The sequence below is a fragment of the Sycon ciliatum genome, chromosome 1 (assembly GCF_964019385.1).
Source record: "Sycon ciliatum chromosome 1, ocSycCili1.1, whole genome shotgun sequence".
Lineage (NCBI taxonomy): Eukaryota > Metazoa > Porifera > Calcarea > Leucosolenida > Sycettidae > Sycon > Sycon ciliatum.
In genome coordinates, this window is record NC_088643.1 from 64,066,504 (window position 1) to 64,083,245 (window position 16,742).

At 45.9% G+C, this 16,742-nt stretch overlaps 1 protein-coding gene across 1 annotated transcript; it reads right to left on the bottom strand.

The window, feature by feature from the left end:
- Positions 1-4,376: 4,376 nt before the first annotated feature.
- On the bottom strand, positions 4,377-12,791 carry LOC135804836 (trafficking protein particle complex subunit 3-like). Its single transcript, XM_065318794.1, has 5 exons — positions 12,632-12,791; positions 12,424-12,521; positions 9,561-9,660; positions 8,573-8,755; positions 4,377-5,294 (listed from the first exon to the last, which is right to left on the bottom strand). Exons 1-5 carry the CDS (start codon positions 12,683-12,685, stop codon positions 5,175-5,177), a joined length of 555 nt encoding a protein of 184 aa, XP_065174866.1. The 5' UTR covers positions 12,686-12,791; the 3' UTR covers positions 4,377-5,174.
- Positions 12,792-16,742: the final 3,951 nt, after the last annotated feature.

Consider the following 16,742-nt stretch of genomic DNA (forward strand, 5'->3'; position numbering starts at 1 on the left):
TATCCATAATGTCTTTTCCTTTCTACATTATTTATGGCTCACCATCCGAGTTAGAAAGGAGAGGACAGGAATTAGAAAACTACGAAAGAAGAAGTATCTGACACATACATGTACAAGCCATGGACATGTAGTCAGTCCTTTCAAAGTTCGAAAGTGTAAAGTACCACTCTCGCTTGTGCCATTCAGGACATCATACAGAGAATGAAGAAAGAGAGAGAGGGAGATAGAGAGAGGGAGAGAGAGAGAGAGAGAGAGAGAGGAGAGAGAGAGAAGAGAGAGAGAGAGAGAGAGAGAGAGAGAGAGAGAGAGAGAGAGAGAGAGAGAGAGAGAGAGAGAGAGGAGAGAGAGAGAGAGAGAGAGAGAGAGAGAGAGAGAGAGAGAGAGAAGAGAGAGAGAGAGAGAGAGAGAGAGAGAGAGAGAGAGAGAGAGAGAGAGAGAGAGAGAGAGAGAGAGAGAGAGAGAGAGAGAGAAGAGAGAGAGAGAGAGAGAGAGAGAGAGGGGAGGGGGGGGGGGGGGAGAGGGGGGGGGGGGGGCGGGGGAAGGAGAGAGATGGCCTTATGAAGAATATTATTATTCTTCCTGAGTGGCGTGCGAGCACCAGTTGTTCGGAACTGGGAGCGCGGTGACCTGGTGACGTCGCAGGCGACAGTATAAGATATATCCGCTGATAAATTGTGATAATCAACAGTACAGGATCGAGCAGTGCAGCAACTAATTATGTACAGTCATATACTTCTGTGCTGTTTTTTTTCTCCCGTTTGTGGTTATTGCCATATTGGCTGGCTTGCACGCTGTGTACATGTAGTGACAGTGTTCATGGTGTTTGGGGACAAGGAGTGACTTGACATCAACCAAGACAGGCCTGATACAATCGCGTGAATTGTGAGCTCAGTAGACTTGCAAGACTGCATGTGGAGTATACAGTGCTGCTCCATGAAATCCAGTAGTTGCGTTTAAATACACGGTACATGTACTTGTAGTGATGTACATGTACATGCGGTAGGGGTAGCATTCTTCGTTATCTCAATATCTGAATTGACCATTGTCAACAGCATTCGCTTTGGCATCACTATCCGACTGACTATAGTTGTACTGGAGAAGTGCCAAGGAACATCCAATCTAGAATCGTAGATTACGCAATAGAATGTCCACCACCATCAAAGGGCAAACTACATGTATGTCTGTGCAAGACCACAGACTAGTATGAACCGTTTGGGAAGAATTAAATTAAATTATTATAATTTTATTGCCCTGGTTCTGCGCCAATGTATTATACATGTCGCATAATGCTGCATTGATAATATATGGAAGCGTCTAGAACTAACTTCTGAAGGCACTGCATGTCCTCGCTGTCCTCAAAGAGGGAAAGACAATGATTGAATCCTTATGAAGTATGTTCAGGTGAATTGCGACACATCACCAGCATTGTGCTTTCGTCTACGTGTAACGTACAGTTCATAAGGCTGAACGCTGTATTCATCAAACTGCCAAGTGGTACGTACGTACGCGTTTGGCATGATCGCATAGATCTAGATGACGTCCACCACGGCACGACCGTATCGTTCCAGGGCCATACTGCCTGATGATACTGGTACATGTTCGTAACGTCGTTGACGGTGGTGCCATGCCTAGCACAGGCTGCTCTGTGGGTGGAACGTAGGAGGTATCAGTTACACTCACTCGGAGCAGGTGGAAGTCACCAGTACCTGTCAACTCTATGTAGATGAATATTGATTCCATTGTATATTGCAATACTTGATAGACTTTTAGCCGAAAAAGTCAGATGACACCTACGTATGCTGCGAGCAACTCCCCACTGAGCTTTCAGAGATTGAATATTGATTAGAATGTACATTGGAATATACGTGTATACTAACCAAGTCTGTCCGCAGATTGTGTATACTAACCATCAATGATACAATCAACCAGGGAGAAGTACAATACCGTAATCATTAGTGCACTGCCTGCAAACAACGAATCATCCTTCTCGCCTCGTTCTATCATCCATGTAGTAGCTCACACTGTACCTCATCGTAACCCCACACCTCCGCAATGTGTTGGCTTCCTTACTTGCTAGACTGATTTTATGTCATTGTGGACGACTGATTTGAATCATAATTATCTTCCTTATTGGCCATGGCCATGGCATGGGTCATCGTGGAAATAAAGAATAAAGAATCTTATTAATAACGCAATAAGGAGGACGAGCTGAAGTGACATTTGCGTTATTAAAATTGTTGTCTCCTCGCCGAATATTTGAATAAAGAAACCTTGTATTTAAATTAACGGATACGCTTGTATGCCGCTTTGACACTATAAAGGTATAATTATACCGCTAACAGAGCCTACGGGCCATATGCAACGCTTCAGGTGTTGCAATTTGCCAGAATGTTGGCAAGCAATCAAGCAATACGCGTTATACATGTAATTTAGGTGTCAGGTATCAAGACGTTCAAGCTCAACCAATGGCATGCGTGGTCACTGAAAATAAGTGCTCAAAGCGTCATCTGGAGCACAAGAAAGATAGCAGGTGCTGAGGTGGAACACGCATGCCCTCACTGTTGTTTACCGTATTACACAATCAAATCAACTCGGTGGCAGAGTCCAACAACTTTGCTCCTGTGAATCACGGAGAAACATAACCACTAATTCTATAAAGAGACCTCATTCATCCCGGCAGGCTTGATAAACATAAGAACATCGCTATAATATATACGGGTACATCAGTGACATGTGTGCACGGATAGTACTGGTGGATGGATGCATGCATGGCACATGCGGATGATAGCGTTCTGCCAGGCTGTGTCTCTCAGTCTCCCTAACCCTTGGTGGATAGAGCCAAGAAGAAACATTTGCAGAAGATGGTACTTTTCTGGTATGTTTCATGCATGTTTGGTACTTAGAAGTATGTGGATAAAGATGTGGAGCAGAATTCAAGGAAGTGCCTGCTATAAGGTTTGTATGGTTCTGCCAATATCACTGCTTTTCGAGCAGAATCTGCCGATTTGTTGAGCATTCTCCGGCAAGGGCTACCTCTCACCTGTCAGCCTTTAGTAGTTTACGCGAAGCTATGGTTGTAATCAGATTGGGAAAGTCCACATGAAATCGAACTGGTGTATGTCACCTTCTTGGGTCATTTCTTCAGGTCGTGAACCCTTTTTTCACACGTGAAGTAGAATGTGAGTAAGCTCGGGGGAGCTTACGTACCCTTGCTTGTGCTGTACTACCTACCCCCTGGACGCACCAGTCAACATCCCGTGCTGGCTATTGCCTATTGGTGTGCGGCATGTCGCCGGTTGTCCAGCTTGTCAGCCAACCTTACCCCTAGCCCTGGACCTGGACACCAAGCCTAATATTAAGCCATGCACTGTGGATCTCCCGAAGGACTTGAGCGCGGCTCTCCCACCTCTGGGGTCAGCGCGAGTCGAGTATGAATACAGTTTGCAGTGGCGCGAGGAAAACCATGAAGGTAAATCGAATCTTTCAACTAAGCTGCAGACTGTGCAGATTTGGGAAAACTCGGAGCCCAGACTCTGTGACTGCACGTCACCTGTGCACTTGACATGTCTAGTCATTTCTGTCTGTCATCATGATCTGCAGCTAGGTGTTGCTTCATTGATTCCTTTTTGAAGTTCAGAACGCCGGAGTCGTCGCCAAGACGGCATGAATCACAGCAGATCGACCGGATCGAGGAAATCAGAGCATAGTCGCAGAAGACAAAGGGGAACACGTCGTGCAACAATTGATTCGCTCAACGACAACGCACCTAGCTTACATGTACAAGGCGGTACAATGTAGAAAGGGTGCTGACTACTCTTTATTGTACCGTGCTTGACTGACCAGTCACGACTCACGACTGCCATCCAGAGCACACGGGAAGTCCATCGAACCTTCGACTCAGCAAACCTGCAAGAAAGCACGACTTCCCGTGTCCTCTGGATGGCAGTCGTGAGTCAGTAAAGTGTCAAGTCAAGTCGGCGGAATAGCGCGCCCTCCAGTGTGGGGAGCAAACCCTTTCCTAACAATCATCGCCGAAGTCGCAACCAATACTAGTGCTGGCCAAAGAAATCTAATATTAAACGTTATTGTAGGCATGCCGGTGATGGCACATGGACGTGGACATAATGCATGGAGATTATTTATTTTTTAATATTGCGCCAGTGCTTTCCGCCATACATGTGGTAAACTACTGTCCAGCTCCAAAGAAGAGTACCTACTGCACAGTCATGTGAGACATTATTACTACTTGTACAAAATAATGGAACAAAATGGCGCTGATGTTGAATGTACGCAACTGTGAACCCTAAATTACAGCGTCATGTACTGTAGCAAAGCACACATACCGTACCGGTATCTTATCTTCTTGGTCAACCGTGTCAATTACCCTTTCTTTCTTTTTTACAAGAATTCACATGGCCAATTCCATGCAGCACAGCATGCAAGAAAGCGGTGGCATATTGTGTGGGGCGCACGAGTCAAGATCGGATAGTGCTAAATGCCACTAACACAACACACGTGCTGGAAAATGTAGAATAATTGAAATGAGATGGGAGAATGGGGCGTGGTATTCCAGCAACTGTGGGAGAGCACATTTTCATCAGCGACAACTGTCATTAGGACTCGAATTTCGGGTCGGATCCATAACAGGGTACAGCATACGAACAGTACAAGCATGACAAGTCCAGCTCAAACTTTGGCTAGGAAAGTTTTCGCTGGTTCTTCTCAACTAACAAAACTACCGAAGGTTCGTATTTCCACAGCATTTCAGAGCATTGGTACTATCTCACCAAGTCGAATGAAGCGTACAGGAACCTAAATTACATAACAGCTTTGTACAAGAAATGGGTAAATAAAGAAGAAAATACTGAAATATGAACAAAAACTGTACAGGTAAGAACGCAAATGACAGAGCTAGAAAGAAAAGCAGAGGTTCAACACTCCTAAACAGCAAGTGACTATGTACAGATAAATTCGGTTCTCCTTTCTCTCTCTCTTTCTCTTGAGACAACAGCGAAAATACAAGATGATCAGCAAGCCAAGATGGCCAAAGATGGTGCTGTGCGATAACTTCTTCATTACGCAACCAAACAAAGCCGACGGAAATAATCCAACACACAGAAGAGAAGGGCACTGGGCAAGCGGTTAGCAATGGCTTACTGACTACGCCCAACACGCTAGTCTTCTAGTTCAGGAATGGCATCCTCAAGTCGCTTCACGAACTTCAGTCGTATTTCCGTTGTGTCGTCGCCGCACAGAGAGTCCTGCACGAATTTCACTTCCACCTCCATGTACACCTGCATGGACGAGGGCAAATGCAAGGCAGCAGCAGTAGGTTTAAGCGGTGCAGCTGAGCATTGTCTCTCCAACGAAACACAGCCATGACCCCTCACATCTTTTTCTAAAATAGATACGGATGCCAGCATCTTTAAGACCTGCAGCTCCAGCCGTAGCCCTCCCTCCCAAAAACAATCAATCATGTCAGCATTGAGCATTGTCACCATACTCTTTACCATTTACCCCCCCCCCCCCCCCCTCCCGCAAACACGGTACCATAAAATGCACTGGACCAGCGCCGCAAACCAGCGAAGGCGTTTCAGCGCTGGTCTTGCATTTTTGATCGAGCTCCTTCTGCCATTTCACTCTCCTTGCTCATGCAAAGCTCACTTTTTTGTAGCTACAGGTGGAATCCTGATAATTAGATATTTAAATGCCAGGAAAAACTTCTAATTATCCGGACATTCTAATTATCCAAACTTGAACCCACAACACAATATGTATGTCAACATGCTCTCATGGTCACGCAGAGTTGCGCTATGGACCTTAGAAATATATTTCACGGATCCTGAACTGACCGGCACAGCCTGCTCATGAAAACTGAACTGACCAGTACAGTGTACAGCGAACTTCGAATTACACTTTGCTAACTTCGAATTATCCGCACAAATCCCACACATTTTCTATGTAAGTGGAATGCGTAGTACTTCTAATTAACCGGACATGTCCAGTTCGAGGTTCGAATTATCAGAAATTGTCATACGCCGGGAATTGTATTGATAGAAATCGGTCCTGGAAAAACTTCTATTTAAGCGGTATGTTCGAATCAAGCCATATTCGAATTATCAGGATTCCACCTGTATTCGCGAGTCTTTGATTGAATTGGAATGAGTGCATCCTTGGCCAACAGCTGACGTACTCAGGGAAATCCCAGCTGTTTAGGCACACCATATGTACACCACATGCATGCACCCCCCCCCCCCCCCCACACACACACACACGTACACTAACGCAGCACATGAGCACACAGTCTCTTTTCTTGCATGATGGAGACGGGAGCGGTTTTGGATGCTCCTGCTGTCCATATAAACTATGATGGTAAAGACTGGCTGTGCTGAAAGCCATTCTGGCCTGTAGCACACCAGCTGCGGATATTATCAAGAGTACATAACCCCCCAGAGTGTGCAACGCCGATCCAGCTCTGCATAGGGTCTTGGTCGAGCGGAATCGGATCTTCTGATGTCATGCGTACACTCCACACCAGCGCAAAGCCGGTCTCGAGGCAGGGTACCGTTGTTTTTGATCCAAGAGTACACAAGGGTGCTGGACACCCTTATGACGCAAAGATCCGATTCCGCTCGACCAAGACCCTATGCACAGCTGGATCAGGCGTTGCACACTCTGGGGGGGGGTTATGTACTCTTGATATTATTCAAGTGGATTTACATGGCAAGCCTGGCTTCTGTGTCGTATATCTGAGTGCCACTGTGGTTGCTGAAAAACCTCTGTCCCAAGCATCCGTGTCTATCAACGATAAGAGCTACCAGCTCATAAAAGGTGATGGGTGGGTAACGATCACCCCAGTATTAGTCTATGGAAGTCCCTCTACTCTGCATAGTTCAAAGCTGTTAACGGGTTTAGCGCAGTACTTGGACGTGATTGGCAATATTCACGATAGACATGTACAGTTCGATGGCATCCAAATTCGTACAGGCATTCGTGTGGTCCCGGCTAAGTTGAAAGCGCCCACCCCATGTAAAGTGAAGTTTGGATCTGAGTGTATTTGGAGAGTGTGGCACCCTGGTCTGGGCCAGACCGGACCAGACCTGCTACTGCTGTGACAAACCCGGTCACACAGCCAAGGACTGCCCTGAGAAAAAGAGCTCTCCAGGCCAAGCCGCTGAGAATCTCAACCAAAGTGTTCAATGTTCTCGAGGTACTCGTACTGCGAAGGAATCTGCTCAGCCTGCCCAGCAACACTGTAGCGTACGCACTGCAACAACGGGTGCAACAAACATACGCACACATAGTACAAGTCCCATACTGGTACCACTCATGTGTGCCAACGGTGGCAAGTCAGCAAACAGTGCAGAGTCAGGCGAAACCCAGGGCATGCGACCCATCAAGCCGAGTCACGTACCACAGAGGGTGGCAATGTGGTGAAGCCAACCGGAAAAGACCACAGCGCCCCCGGTGGCATCAACGACGTACAGGAGAGCTCTAATATTGACGCTATCAACACTTCCACCAGCGAGTCACGGCGTGACCAGGTGGCTGCCTTGGAGCTTCATACCTCCATTGAGCCCTCTGGCAAAAGCTTCAGTCCACAGGTGAATGTGGAGTAGCAACACAATGCGTTCCCCGTACCCCTTGCCCACTCAACACCTGCCAACAACTGCAAAGGTAATGGGTGGACTAAGGTAGAGACGCGGAGGTCACAGATGAAGCGACGACAAGGGAGATCCTGTTCTGGAAGTAGCGGAGAGGTGAGAGCCTCGAAATGGAATGGATTCTGCAAGGTGAAGGCAAGTACAGGACAGTGAACCATCTTGCATGCTCTCTACATATTTCCGTTGTTCTGGATTTTGCTGACCCGTACAGTTCCATCTTTTGTTTTTGGTGAGTGTTTTGGGCCGTGATGCTGAGACCTCAGGTCGGCAGAGCCATCAATGCCCCGCCATCACTGCTGCGTCTCGGTGCAGCCCCTGCTCAATAGTTGTCACGTTCGTCCTAGTCTCAGTACCATTGTCTTTCATTATTATTTTCGAGTTGGGCATGTGAACATAGTACCCCCCCCCCCCCTCCCCCCCCCCCCCCCCCCACACACACAGCGGAGTATGCACATATGCTATACATGAAAACCCACACCTACACTCCTCCCCCTTTGACCTATTGACGCCCATCGCCAGAGGCGATGATAGCGATGCTACAGCAGAAGCCATAGCAACTTGTGCTGGGATTGCACCATTCAACAGCTTGCAAGGCTGAAGAATTGACGGCCACTTTTCAGCCTGGTCTACACCACACAGCTGTTCGAAGTGGCTTTTTCTGGCCAGTGAATCCCTACCTTTTGGTCTTCACCCCATTTTTCTACACAGACACATCACACCACATACTCCAGCATGCACTGGCTGTTGGTAACCACCCAGGAGAATGAAAGAAAAGTCAGGAGGAGTCTAAGAAAGAGAAGAAAGACGTGTGCGACCATGATCATCGGGAATCGAACCCGCAACCCTCCCCCATATACAGACACACAGACAAAACAATAACAGCAGTAACTCCACAGAACAGAACCAACCATTTCCAGTGCTCCACGGAGCGCTCCACACAGAACGTTGGAGTATAGAAGAGTGCGTCTCTCATCTGGGATTTCTACAAACTCTGTCAGAGGATTGCTGTCAAGAATCAAGGAAAACTCATCACCGGATGCACTCCAATTACCAATGGTCGGAGAAACACCTAAGTACATCTTGAATCCAATCTGTACAGAACAAGAGAGAAAGCAAAATGGAGAACAAAACATAGACAACGCAGTCAGTGCAGTCCAATCCCACATGCCGGTTTGCTCTCTCTCTCTCTCTCTCTCCCTCCCTCCCTCCCTCCCTCCCTCCCTCCCTCCCTCCCTCCCTCCCTCCCTCCCTCCCTCCCTCCCTCTCTCTCTCTCTCTCTCTCTCTCTCTCTCTCTCTCTCTCTCTCTCTCTCTCTCTCTCTCTCTCTCTCTCTCTCTCTCTCTCTATCTCTCTCTCTCTCTCTCTTGAAGATCAACAAACTTGTTTAGCAACATGCACTATGATGTGTGCTGGAACAGTGTGCATGGGCGTTCTCTGCCAGACTTCCGAGAAAAGTGATTCAGACATATCGATGTCAGTGTGTCACCTGGCACATTATATAATAAACTACCTGGTGCTAACTGAAGTGGACTCTCTCTCTCTCTCTCTCTCTCTCTCTCTCTCTCTCTCTCTCTCTCTCTCTCTCTCTCTCTCTCTCTCTCTCTCCGTCTCCGTCTCTCTCTCTCTCTCTCTTGAAGATCAACAAACTTGGTTAGCAACATGCACTCTTATGTGTGCTGGAACAGTGTGCATGGGAGTTCTCTGCCAGACTTCCGAGAAAAGACATATCGATGTCAATGTGTCAACTGGCACATTATATAATAAACTGCCCGGTGCTAACTGAAATTGAGTGATTGTTTTGTTCATATGTTAGCACATGCGCTTAAGTGGAAGTACGGTAACTATGTATTATAAGGCAGATTGGACAGCATTACTGTTCTTGGGATATGAACCCACCCTTGAGATGACGTCGGCAGTTTCCTTGAAGTCATGGCATCTGCCGACATTTGATCGGGCCAAAAAATCCTCGATTAGTCGAACGCCAATGTTGTAGCCACTGGGATATGCAAAGACAGAAGACATGACAGAATGTAGTCAGCTGAAAAGTTGCCTCAAGAATAGGACAAAGTTGTTATCTTCACCCCCCTCCTCCACACAGACACATCAAATGGCCAACAGCAAAACAAATCGTAAAACGCAGACTCTACAGCAGCTCGTACCATGGTCAGGAAAAGAAGACAGTGCTGAGTTACACGCTGTGCTAGAACATTGATCGGTTAACGAGTGCTGAAAAACTATCATGTCCACGTGTTACGTGCGGAGGGAAGTCAATGAAATACATGTATGTCTGCCAGGGTCCCATTCCACCACCCACCAATCTCTCTGACATACTGTAAGAAGTCACATTCATCCACACACTGTACCGACAATAGATTATTGGACGGCCGAGGCTACCCAGAATAGATTCTTCGTTTCGGGGTCACCTAACCCACCGTCTTTTACCCATGCGACCAAAGAACTATTTGAAGTGCCACGACAGAGCGACGCTATTGTAGCTGAGGGTATTGTAGCTGAGGGTAGTGGCCCAAAACAGCAAACTATAGTGAAACCTGTGAAGGCACTACATGTACATGTATTCAGATATGGTGACCACTCAATCAAGCAGCGACAAAGGCAGGCTGCTTGATGATGTCATACTTGGGAGCCAAGCAACACCGCAAATGTCATTACAAAATCAGGCCTCACTACTGGGGACTGACATCATTCACCACCACAAGTTAACCTCTTTGAAATTTCCCGACTACATTTTGGTGCTGGAAACGCGCTTTTGAAACAGTGGGAGTTGGAAGCAACGGAGAGCGGGGCAGAGCCGCGGAAAGCCAAGGTGTCCCCAAGAGCAGCCTAGACTGATCACATGCCACCAGCGGTAGTAAAACCATTCAGTTGAGAACTTGATCCAAACGCTCAAGCTGCTTCCGGTGACTCTTATCTGATCAAATCCCACCCTATTCTAACCAAGAGTACATACCCCCCCCCCCCCCCCCCCCCGCCAAGAGTGTGTAACTCCACTATGGGTGCTGTCGCGACAGAATTTCAAGTTGACATTTTTATGATGCAATGCGCATTGTACACGTATAATGAGGTGTATCCCGGACATGTGGTGGACAAGTCCGGCTTGATCTTGTACAAGGAAACATGTGTGATGCGTTGACACTCCGTACAAACATTGTAAATCACTCGTGCCAAGATCATTGCATCATAAAAAATGATGTCAACTTACTTCTGTCGGGACAGCAGGGTATGTGGGAGCTGCACACTCTGGGGGGGGGGGGGGGGGGGGGTATGCACTCGTTACATAATGTTCTGCAAGGATGCTAGGAAATGTACTGCTTCGACACCTCGTCAGTCATTTACACTCCATATATTCGGTTTTTCAACAGGTTTTTCCGCCGTTCTATCTGTAATATATTCAGTTACCTTCGGTAATTTCTTTCACTTGCGATTTTTCCTCCTCCCCTCCCCATTACTATTATTATTAAATTCGTTATGTCGCTCACATGTATAAAAGGAGGTGCCAGGGCCTGTTTGTGTTGCGACTTTAAATAAAATTCAACAACAACGACAACGACAACAACAACAAAAAAACAACCTCTTATTGGCGATGGTGCCATCGTGAGAATAAAGAATTCAATGACGACAACGACGACGACAACAACAACAACAACAACAACAACAACAACAACAACAACAACAACAACAACAACAACAACAACAACAACAACAACAACAACAACAACAACAACAACAACAACAACATAGCTATGCATGTGTGGTCAGTGCATGACGCTAATGAACTAACTTGGCAGGGAGCATACTACACATGTAACATACAGAGTTAGCATACCTATGCACTGTATAGACATGCATTCCACAAAGTATTTAGGAAACTTCACTTCTCAACTCCAAACTCCAAAAACAGTATCTTCACTGCGATTCAAATTCAAATTTACATTACACTAAATTTTCGGGCCTGGCCCATCATCAGGATAATGAAGATAGGCCAGGCCCGAAAATTTGGTGTAATGTAAATTTGAATTTGAATCACAGTGAAGATACTGTTTTTGGAGTTTGGAGTTGAGAAGTGAAGTTTCCTAAATGTGTAAATGGCTGCGTTGGAGTTTGCAGACAATTAGAAAAGTTCCACAAAGTACTTGGATTAACACAGGAAATCCCTGCGCTTTGACGTACGACACAAACATGTACGTTAATAGGTGGGCCAGGCTGGACGGCAGGATTTGATAATCCAGCACCCTTGTTTATCCAGCAGAAAAGGCTGCTGCAAAAGGTGCCGGAGTAGAGAGGGACGACTGTATAACGTGCATTCGCAGTCAATGCAGAGCTGTGACGTACTTATAAGATAAGGGAACCACCTGACCAAGGGACCGATTTGTCCAGTCCCTTCAACAGCTAGTGCTATTCTAGGCAGGTACACTGTAATTCTGGGGGCCTGATTACAAAAAGAAAGACGAAAAGTAAACTTCTCATCCCAGTCACTGTAGCAACATTCTGCTTTCCAACATACCAGGTTTCAATTCTCAAGTACATGTACCAACACACACGGTACTTTACTACTTGTTGCCCAGCGCCGTGAACAAGCCAGTGGCATTATGGACTTCGTATCATTCCAACATTATGGACCACAAGTGTATCTCGTCACGAACGGTGATATAAAACAAGTCTAAATTAATCAGTGACAAGACGTAGATCTACGTGTACAAGAATTTATACAAACATCTACTGAAAAAGAGTGGCAACTTACAGCTTGTCCAGCTGTTTGTTGACCTCTTCGTCACTCTCAAAGTCTTTGATCAGTTGTGAGACCAAGGCTCCGTACGTCAACGCAAATAGCTCACCACTCTGGTTGAAAGAAATTCGAACATGAAAATAGAGACTGATATTGATCCACTCCAATTACTAGGGAAACGAGCGTTTCTACGATCACACAACGAAACTTGCTAGATACGTACCAGCTTCTTATTATCAGTGGCAGCAGGAGGTCTTCCTGACGCTCTGTGTGCCATTCTGGACGTCTACCAGCTAATTATTATATCTTCGCCAAGAAGAGAACGTTCAAATCCAAAATGAAAAGTCAGAATGTTTCTTGCCAGTGCCTTTGGAGTTTGGAAAAATAATTAGAGTCACCATGTACCAGTGCACTGTGCAGTGCATGCAGTGCAGTACAGACTGTCAGTGTACATGTGGGTCGTGCGACGTGCATCGTGAACTTGATCCGTGACGTCATTATTAACTGGTCGCCGAAGGTCGATATGGTGGATGACAATCGATCACCCGAAAACATTCCTGGCCTGGCCAAAATAGTTGGCAAAACAGTAGTAAACATGTTACTTGAAGAATGAAGTGCTTTATAGGACATGCGCCACAGCTAGCCTGTTTATGTGCTTACAAACAGTTACTAGTCGTGCAGCTGAAATAAATCATTCTAATCAAAGAGCAGAAAGGGAACAAGGACGCTGTATACGTTGCTCTACATAGATTTCCACAGGTCCTTGACTGACTTCGTTGCAGAATGAGTGAATGGGATGAGGTGAGCACCAGTATCAGTGCACATGTACATAGATATAATCAGGCTACAGACCTACATACAGTCCATTCAGAAAAATGTGGACTTCTAGCTTTTGGCCATAAATGGGTCAAACTTTGAGTGTTTTTTAGAATTTTTATCTGCAATCCCCTATGCATGGATCATGGAATCCTCTTCCAATTATGTTTCTGAGTTTTTTTGTCCAAAAAGCAAGCCATAACAAGAATAGGATTTCGGCCAGGTTTTGCCCCAAACCGTCAGCACTGAATTCGGAAAAACCATAAAAATCCAGGCCGTTTGACCCCGCCTGCATGCAACAGTACTGCAGTGCATCATGTGTGCGGTTCGAACCCCAGTTCAGGTACCCTTTTTGGACCCTTTTCAAATTTAAAATTTCGCAGCACTGCACTAGCACTGTGTACGATGAAAATCGCGAAAAATCGCCAAATACGGGCGCTCGCCAGAGCCAGGGCCCATCTTTCAAATGAATGGACTGTATAATTACATGTATGTACAACTACATGATGATTGTATTTGTACTGTGTCACTGAACCGCGTACTACTAGCTGGAGACATACTGGGGCAGTGGGGGACTGGCGGTTCAGGAACTACAGGAACTACAATTAAATTGCATTATTTACATACTGGTAATAACACTGTAGTCATTGTTCAGGAACTACAATGTACATTGTGAGATAAAAGGGATAAAAAATGATTTAATTTACTTGGTGCTTGTCGCGAATGCGATCGGATTTATTCGTAGTCACGAGCACAATGCATGTATATAACCAAGAATTCACAGCTACGTATACATGTATCCTTGTTCAGTGCATGATTTGTACGTTCAATCACTCGCATCCCTTTGTGACACCCTTTTTTCACTTTGCATTTCGTTGCATTTCTAAGGTTCAATTCTGGGCACCCTTTTCTCACCTTGCAATTCGTTGCATTTCTAATGTTTCCGTTCCGGGCACCCTTTGATTCAGTTTGAACCCATGCACCTTGGCTTGCACACGCACCGACATCCAACACGGACTGTGTGTACGACTATCGGCATCTTTGATGGCCTTCACTATCCATTTTCATGCTCACAGTTGGACTCGTTGCACCGTGCGTATCTTTATGTGTCACCTTTTCAGCTACATGCACGTGGAGCTGTTTTAGTTCCACAACTTGGTGCTCTTCTTGCTTCTCTTTGATTCTTCGCTACTCCTTGGGAGCTAATTTCGATGCGTTTGTATATTTATCGCTTGTATATTTCTGCTGACGCTGTACGCAAGACACTTTCACGGCACACTACTGCTACAGGCATACACTCCGACTCACCTATATTATCGCTCTCCCCTTGTAAATATTCTTCAGTCTTGATTCACAAGAAAATTGGGCACTAAGGAAAATATGGTCTGCTTCGAGTGGTTTATGTAAAGGGTATGTACATGGTTCGCGACAGTGCTTGAGTCACAGATGTCAGTCAGTGTTGCTGATTTCTCTGGGGCATGATAAAACCGTGATAGCTACATACCGGTAAGTCGTTCTCAGCTCAAACACTCACCCATGGTCTCTCTGCTTCAGAAGTCACATCAGGTTCACCTTATACAACTTGTTTTCATGTGTGATAGTGACGAAAGGTGTAGCAAAAGAAACCGAGATTGGGATACATGCAGGGGCATCGGAAGGTAATTTAGAGTGGTATCGTGACAGTCAGCCGTCTGAGGCACAATCTACTTGTTGAGAGGGCCGGCCCGTCACTGATGAACATTAATTTTTTTCTATTTATTTTCAAATAGAGCTCAAATCAGGCTGTGCATTTTATTGATTCACGGGGTAACTGGGGCAAAGAGTAGTACGATCAATGCCATAGTGACCGTAGCGTGTCCAATGCAATGCCCCTCGCATGACATGTATTGTACTACAGTGGTCCCTCTATAATCCGGCACCATTTGTGCCACGAAAATCTGCTGGATTAGGGAGGGTGCTGGATTAACAAATCTGATTTACTGCTGCAATGTACATGAAGAGGACATTTTGGCTACTGAAAATTGTGCTGGTTTATCGAGGGTGCTGGATTATAAAGTGCCGGATAAGAGAGGGACGATTGTACAGTGCTGCTCAATGAAATCCGATCATAGTCGAGAGTAGCCCTTTCCCAAAGGTGCTCCGTTTTAATTCGCACTTAGTGCTTTCGCGTCCCTGAAAATATGCTGGAAAAGTGCTCTTTTTTCAGTGAAAACAGGCAAAAAGTGCTCTTTTTTCAGTGAAGCATAGCCATGATACATGTTCAGATACAAAAAGAATAGATAGGTAGAATTGGAGTATGCTGGTGTTTGGGCGACAACTTCGAGGACCACACCCAACTTTCCGTGTGTACATGTTCAGATATGAACTCAAGCTGAGAAACGAATACGCACTCTTCCATTTCTGGGTCCACGAAAGGCAAAACAGGAAATAAAGTTCAAAAAAACCACTTTTTACAGCATTGTGTACCGGGTACAAGCTTCACCAACTTGTTGCCCCCCCCCCCCCCAAAAAAAATCGCCGTGCCATGGCCCATCGAGCACTCGGAAACTGTGATCGCATGCAAGAGCAAACAGACAGATTTTAGCACTTTTTCAGCTAAAAAAGCTCAAAAAGGGCGATATTCACCAAAAAACGCAATAAAGGGCAAAATAAACGGGCTTTTTCAAAAAGGGCCAAAAAGGGCGAAAAAAAGGCGAGCACCTTTGGGAAAGGGCTAGTCGAGAGAGAGTCAATGCCACGCCGGGCGCTGTGCATCCCAAGATCTGCGAACGCTGGGATGTGAACTGGTGCAGGGCACAAACTACATGACATTGTGTATGTTACTTGACTCATGCAATCGGATTACATTGAGCAGCACATGTATACGGTGACAATATGCCAATGCGGAAAAATCCACGTATTTCCTGGAGTATAACTATAAGCCGCACTTTAAACACTCTTAACTCAGTGCGACGTATCCTACGGTGGTCGAATGAATGGTGACATACCGTACTTTCTCTATTACAAGCGCAGGCTCTTGTAGAAGCCCAGTCTCGCACTCCAATAGGGCTTCGAAGGTATAAGCGCAGGGGCTATAGTGGAGAGCTGTATGGATCATGTCCATGCATGTTTGACGTCACATATCACATAAACACATGCTGACTGCTGTGGTAAAAGTCTGTGATCCCCGAGATCTAAAGTTCAGACTCACTCAGTGTACCAGGAAGCACAAACCTGCAGTCCCGGTACCTGCTGGGAAACGTTGTGCTCCTGATACAATGAAAAAGCAATGTGCATGTACCAGGTGGTTGAAAAATTATAAGCCCAGTCTCTTGTAGAAGGCCAGTCTGGTTGAAAAAATACAAGCGCTGGGCTTATAATGGAGATAATACTGTATACTATAGGGTAGATGTCAGTATTCCGTGACAAAAAATCTGGGTGCGGCTTATTCTCTGGAAAATACGGTCTATAAACCAGATCTAATCTAATCCTGCTGTCCTAGGATACGTCGTCCAAACTCGAGGAGACTTCCGGTTTCT